This window comes from Ipomoea triloba, chromosome 10, assembly GCF_003576645.1.
Source record: "Ipomoea triloba cultivar NCNSP0323 chromosome 10, ASM357664v1".
Classification (NCBI taxonomy): Eukaryota; Viridiplantae; Streptophyta; class Magnoliopsida; order Solanales; family Convolvulaceae; genus Ipomoea; species Ipomoea triloba.
The window spans coordinates 20,188,527-20,195,352 of NC_044925.1; the positions used below are offsets into that span (position 1 = coordinate 20,188,527).

Consider the following 6,826-nt stretch of genomic DNA (forward strand, 5'->3'; position numbering starts at 1 on the left):
ATTTCCCTTTTAATCGAATTTTTATGAATGGGCAATAATTAGTTGTAACGTTTAGAAGTGTCTACTTATCTCTTCAAAAAAAAAAAGGAAGTGTCTAATTATCCAGACTTGTCAATTTGAGTAACCAAATTTGTTAATAGGTTGACAAAATAACAACATGAATACAATAAAAATAAACACGAACAATCTGTTAAGGTTAACAGGTTAAAGTTCTAAACAAGAACAGGAACACAAATTTTAAATGAGCTGAAACGATAAATAAGTTTAGTTAATAAGTTTTGTGTCTACGCAACATGATATGACATGATAACTCATTTAAAATCCCTTAAACATGTTAATATGACACCGTGATTGGGCCACCTTCTCAGAGGGCAACCCAGACGATCACCTTCTTGGAAACCCAGTGGTTGCTTTCTCCTCTGTTAATTCACCGATGACCGTAGAAGTTGATCGGAAATTTTGTCAAAGTTGGTCAGAATGTTGACCAAAACCTTAGTAACCTGTGATAGCATGTCACTAACCGATTTTTGGACTTCATTACACTAAAATACGATGTTGATGAGTTTAATTGCTACTTTAAAAAGTTTGAAAGTCTAATTAACTTCTTAGGTAAAGTTCAAGGACTTATTTGACTCTTTTTCCAAAAAAAAACAAATTTATTTAGTAACTGAATTAACTATTAACTAAAATACAATTTTTTTTTTGTATAACTAAAATACAATTTAGTTCAATTAATTCAAATGATATAAAATTATTACCCAAAAGAAAAACAATTGCTTACAACAAGACAATCATCACATTATTCTATCCCTCAATTCTTTTACATTTGCAAATTTTGTAAATTAATGGGAACCATAAATTACTGACACAGATTATCTTACATAAACTCAGCTAAAATTATACTCCAATAAATTAAAGAAATAAAAAGTGCAAAGGCTCATCTGAACACCAAGTTGTGGCATGTTTTGTCACAAGGGTATGCGCAGTCAATATATTTCACGTTAGCTCGATCAAAATACCAATCTCCAACTGCAAGTGCAATTGCCTGCATTTTTTTTCAATATATGAATTATATGGTAAATCAGTGTTGCAAAAATCCCGCCGCTAGGCGCTAGCCAGCCGCCTAGCATATCACCATAACTGGTGGCCTAGGCGGTTGGTTGGCTAGGTAGCTGCCTAGGCACTGATTGCTTAGGCATCCTAGGCGCCGACGAGACTGCTTAAGCAATGACTAGGCCGCCTAATCGGCCAATTAGCTATCGTTCCCTTCTTTTTTAAACGGGTTATTTCACTCAAAACGACATTGTTTTGAACGAAATAACCCTAAATTATTCAAACTCTAGATGTTTTTTAGGTTAATATTTTAATATTTTAGTATTAACTATTAAAGTATTATATAGTTTATAACTATTAAACAAATTTTTAATAAAAAAATAAAAATAAAAAAAAAATACACGGCCCGACGAGTACCTAACAATTTTTTCAACCATGTGGTAAATATCATTTCCTAAAATGTGGTGCCAGGAAAGAGATCAAATAGTTGTGTGCTTTGGGACAATCTTCTATAGTAATGGTTTTCAAACAAAGACAGACAACCTCAACCGAGTTAGTCAAACACTTGAGACTCCATGAGAGCTGTCTATAAAGGATCAACTATGGACAATCTAAGCTGGTTTACCTCTTTAGTATGGGCTAATCAGAACCCAACATAGTTACGGGTGTAACTACAACATTAAATGGAGGAAGTTTGGGTGTGGATTATAGACTAACATCAAACCGAATTCATATGAATTCACCATGAATAGCAGATTTTTTGGCGTACCTTGTTATTGATAACAGGAGAATCGTCAGCGAACCATGTATCCTGCCTCTCGGACTGGCAGTGGGCGAAGCATGAATTTATGAACAACCCCGTCTGTTTAGAAGCTGCAAACCCCTTTACAGCGTCCAGCATATCGTTTCTAAACCCTGCTAGAGAAGAGAAAACGAGCTGAAGTGAGATTACAGTCCATAATGCAAATTCAAGAAGCCTCTACCGGGATTACCTTGCAGAAATTTAATCTGTGACGTCGAGCATTTCTGATTGTCCGCTTTGCAGTCGTGCCAAGCGCCATTGGGGTCGGCTGAAGGAGGAGCCAAGCTAGCTTGGACCTGAAATAAGGTAATTCTTTTAGCAACTCTTCATTTTAAAATAGCTTAGTAGTCGTGTGAGTTCCTATAAAACATCGATCAAATTAAAACGTTAATGTGCATTACCTGCCATGAATCATAGGCAGCATTGAGTATGAAGAGCGGAGTGTTGATGTTTGCGATCAAATTCTGAGGAAAGAAGCACTGAAAAAGGAAAGTGAAGTCCAAAACCGTGTCAGCAACGAAATAATAGAACACGAAAAGAAATAATAGAACACGAAATTACGAGGAAGTACTCACTGAGGTTGGATCGAGGTGGTTGGTACAAGTTTTTGGCAGGTTTTTCACGAGATCCTTTCAAATGACCAAAAAACCGGCATTACGATGAGCAGTTCTATCTAAATCTCATGCTAGAATCGAATGCTAGGAGTTTATATCTTCTTAGAAACGGATAAGTTGTGAAAATACCTGGACAGTTACTACGCCCGAAAAGATATTCCTAAGGCTATGCCCACCAGACACATCCGTTCTGCAAATCCATAAAGGGTCGTCATTAGTCATCACTATTGATTATAAAACGCAATATTCTGAATCTTAATTTCAACAGAACACGAGATTTTCGGTATTCACAGAAGCATAAAAGTTTGGAAATTACGCATCCATAAACAATCCCGCATCACTCAGGCACTTCACTTTAGTACTACTAGGAAATAAACTTCGGAACTCATCACAGTGCAATATTGAAGCAAGACCACCGGCAGAGCATCCAGAAAGAAGAGCCTGAAAAAAAAAGGTAATGAGACGGGGCAAATCGACCTAAAATTTAAATAAATAAATAATAAATAAAACGGTTAGAAAATATTACCTGTTCAGCATTCCGCATTCCCTTTGACATTAACTCGTCCATTGCTGCTTCATATATTCGTTGCCCTCTAAACTGCAGCTGTGCAGCCTGTTGAAAGTTTCAGTACATTTCTCAATCGACGCAGAAAAACAACAATGAAGTCATCTATGTATAGTCGTCACTCACGAAAATCGACCTATGTGACGTGACAACAAATTTCCTCTCCGGTCTTCGATTTGCTATAATAAGCATACTCTGGGAAACTAGGTATGTCACCTCAGCATAGAAATAACATTATGAGCAAATACTCGTTGCTATTTCAGGGCTTTGATGGAACATATGAACGGAAATTTAGGTCATGATTATTTTGAACCCTTTCATTGGAAGAAAGGAATTCAGATTCGTTATCATTTTATAAATCCTACTGATTTTTATCATGTCAAGATCTATTGGTTATCATATGGACAAATTTTATTTTTTTTTGAGTACTACTGACTCTGTTACAATGTAGTATCTGTTCATAGCTACTTTCTCAACCTACTGAAGCACAAAGAGTCAACAGTTGCCTCCACTGAGGCTCATCCATGTGGGAGTGTAAACCGGGACACCGGGTGCCACTAGACCACAAGGTCTTTGGCTATGGACAAAATATTTCATTACAGTAATAATGAAATTGGTCTAGCCGTGAAAATAGAGCATGGAAAGATAAATATCGTGCCCGTTTCTGAGAAAAAAAAATTTACCCAATCACCCGACCTACTTACTGGAAAGACCAAAAAATGTAGAAGGAAGATATGAAGATGGATTACGCAACGCTCAGGAAGAGAAGGGAAAAGAAAAAAGCAAAAATTTATTTAAATCAATAACCCAAAAAGTAGAATAAGGAAATCAAAGCTCAAGGCCAAGTGCTATAATTCGTTCCACTAACTTTTTCCAGCCCAAAAGCAGAGCAACATGAGTAAACCTAAAGGAAACATAATTATTTGCACTAATACAAACCTGGTTTTCGCTATCTCCTGAGAATGATGCACCATCACAGTAGCGAACTTTAATTCTATTCCAATTGTAAAAATCTGCAAAAACAAAACAGAACAAAAACTTAAAAAGTGTGGCAAATGGCATTTTCAGAAACTTGAAAAGAGACGAGTTTTCTGAACATTATTGTGTACAATTATAGGGAAAAACCTGGATTCTCCTCAGCCTTATTGCTCAAAATTCCGGTAAATGGAAGTTTCTTTTCCATGAATTTTGACGACCCACGCCGCGTAGTTTTGCGGTAAACACATGACCTAATGGTGTTACACCATCCACCACCCTACCATAATTTCATTCACAGAACTTAGGTTCCAAATCAAAGAAAAACAGCAGTGCGTTGTATAATTTCATGGCATAAAGTCATGATTATGCATTTATGCTCCTCTAAATCATGAAAGCATGCAAAACCTAAAAGTGCTTATGAAATTAGACGAGATTCAAATTCTATAAGACTATAACCACGATTACTAAGTGAACATTATTTTATCTTTAGCATTTCCTGTAATCATGTACAACATTTCTTCGGTCAAGATGCCAATTAGAAAACAAATCTCGTCTTTTGTGGCTGTCCATTTCGCTAGACAAAGTATGGTTCAAACAATGACAGGAGAAAATGCATAAACAAAAGGCTGCAGAGCGAACTAATAGACCTCACAAAGCATTTTTATAACCGAAGATTAGTGTCACTATTGAAAGCAAATCGAGCACAAACCTCCAATTGAATGACCCAACTGTTAGCTCCTGATCCATACCCCTCATGAATGTGATAACCGGGTAACGTCCCATCAAGGCACACTGAGGATATAAACCACAGGGAAACTCAACTCAACTCATTTGAACTGTGAAACCCAGAGATTGTCTAAACTACAAAATTGTTGTTTTCAGCTCACAAGTTCTGGTAATTCAGCTAAGTTAAAACAAAGAAACTTGAAACCATTTGGCATCAAGAATAGGTTAACCAAAAGTAACAGTATGGAGCCATCAAAAGCAAGTAACTAAATGAACAAAACCCCAATTGGCTCTACAAAAACTGACCCTTTTAACATATTAACAGATCTAAAATTCCCCATTTAATGTTGCTGAAGAAGCAAAACAATACAAACAGATATACAACACAAAAAAGTTAATTAGTAACTAATTCAACACCACAGCACACAGCCACACACACACACACACACTCATATCAAGAACATTTCCATTGCAGAAAGCAAAAAAAAAAAAAAAAAAAAGAAGCAATTTTTACTAAAAAAATATGGGAAAAGAAGAAAATACCAGCTCCTTTAGCATCAGCTCCTTGAATGAGAGTAAGGGGAACCAAAACAGGGTTAGGATTAGTGTCGGCGGAGGCGCCGTACACAGATTGCAAGAATGGCAGCTCCGTTTTGTTGAAGAAAATCTCCTCAAATTCACGGCCTTCCACAGCAACACTCAACAAAAACCCAATGCAAATCACCCCCAGCAACCCCATTAGCCTCCTCTCCCCTTCACTACCCATTTCTTGAAAATAGACAAAACAAAGAAAGAAAAAGAAAAAAAGAACAAAAATATACAAAATACTCCTTTACACGTCTCTGTAATCTCCCTGTGTGTATATATTGGGAGATGTACAGTGTAGTGTGTTTATAAATAGTAAAAATCTTGAATTTAACAGCAATAAATTGCTCAAAAGTAGTATTTTTTTAAAGATGGGTGAGGTGTTGAGTTGGGGAGAGAACAGCAGGAGCTGGAAAGAGTGTGTCTTGCACTTTTGCCGGGTAATTTCAACACTTTTGTTTTTCACACTCCGTATTCTCTGTGTGTGTATTATTATTATTTTTTTTTTATAAAAAACATGGAAGATATAAATTAGGGAGTATATATTATTGGAGTACATATAAAACAAAGAGACTAGTGATACTGAGAGTTTGAGAAGGTAATCAGTGTGGTTGGCGTGAATGATCATACACTCTCATCATTTAAGAGAAGTTCAGTGTTCGAAATTTCTTTTCCATGAAAAAAGTAATCTGACCAACACTTTATCATTAAATTAGGCCGTTTGATTAGTTTGAATATGTTATAGACTTAAAAGATATATTTTACAGTTAAGACCTATTCAGAACGCCTTGGGATCAAAAAAAAAAAAAAAAAAAAAAGAGTTTGAGAAGGTGGATTTATGTAACCACACTCAATAGATACCACGAGTACAGGGAGGGTTACACGTTAAGAATCTGATGATAAAGTGAGCTTGGTGCATATCATGTACTACAATGATAGCCACACACATTTCATACACCAACCCCCATATTAAATTGTATATCATATATGGTCCAATGGATACCATAGAAGAATGGATTATATGCGGAGCAATCAAATCAAATTGGTTTGATTTGTTAGGTCATTAAATAAATTGTGTATCTTTAGTTAATAGATTATGGTTTGTAAATAAATTGAAAGAACATATAGTATGACATTAATATATTATGTGCCATCAACTTATTTACAAAGACATAATTTATTAATTCAAGACACATAATACGTTAACGGCAGACACATCATTTTTGGACTAGAGTCCATAATATAATAATTGGTCAATGACTTAGTGATTGCAGGATTACAAGTTTAACTCGTAGCGAATCGATCTTGTTGATTTTCATAGTTTGAGTTGGTCAGCTATGAACAACTTTGGTTAGTTTACTTTCTTGTGATTCTATGTCACTCATCAATAAAAAAAAAAAAAAAAAAGATTATATGTGTGGGTTGTGGTGCACTCTATAATGTATTATGTTAATTTTGTATGGTTATAACATATGAAATTAGTATCATGTTTGATCCTCAATT

At 35.5% G+C, this 6,826-nt stretch overlaps 1 protein-coding gene across 2 annotated transcripts; it reads right to left on the reverse strand.

Moving 5' to 3' along the window:
- Positions 1-731: 731 nt before the first annotated feature.
- Positions 732-5,735, reverse strand: LOC116033023 (pectin acetylesterase 12-like). Of its 2 annotated transcripts, none has more exons than XM_031275777.1 (12): positions 5,282-5,735; positions 4,722-4,804; positions 4,160-4,289; positions 3,974-4,047; positions 2,996-3,082; positions 2,786-2,910; positions 2,599-2,659; positions 2,431-2,484; positions 2,257-2,334; positions 2,046-2,151; positions 1,823-1,971; positions 732-1,045 (listed from the first exon to the last, which is right to left on the reverse strand). In XM_031275777.1, the coding sequence occupies exons 1-12, from the start codon at positions 5,502-5,504 to the stop codon at positions 938-940; spliced, it is 1,278 nt and encodes a 425-aa protein (XP_031131637.1). In that variant the 5' UTR covers positions 5,505-5,735; the 3' UTR covers positions 732-937. The 2 variants fall into 2 exon arrangements, with proteins under 2 accessions (XP_031131637.1, XP_031131638.1); XM_031275778.1 differs by having other exon boundaries at positions 1,823-1,968; positions 5,282-5,730.
- Between the last annotated feature and the right edge of the window lie 1,091 nt (positions 5,736-6,826).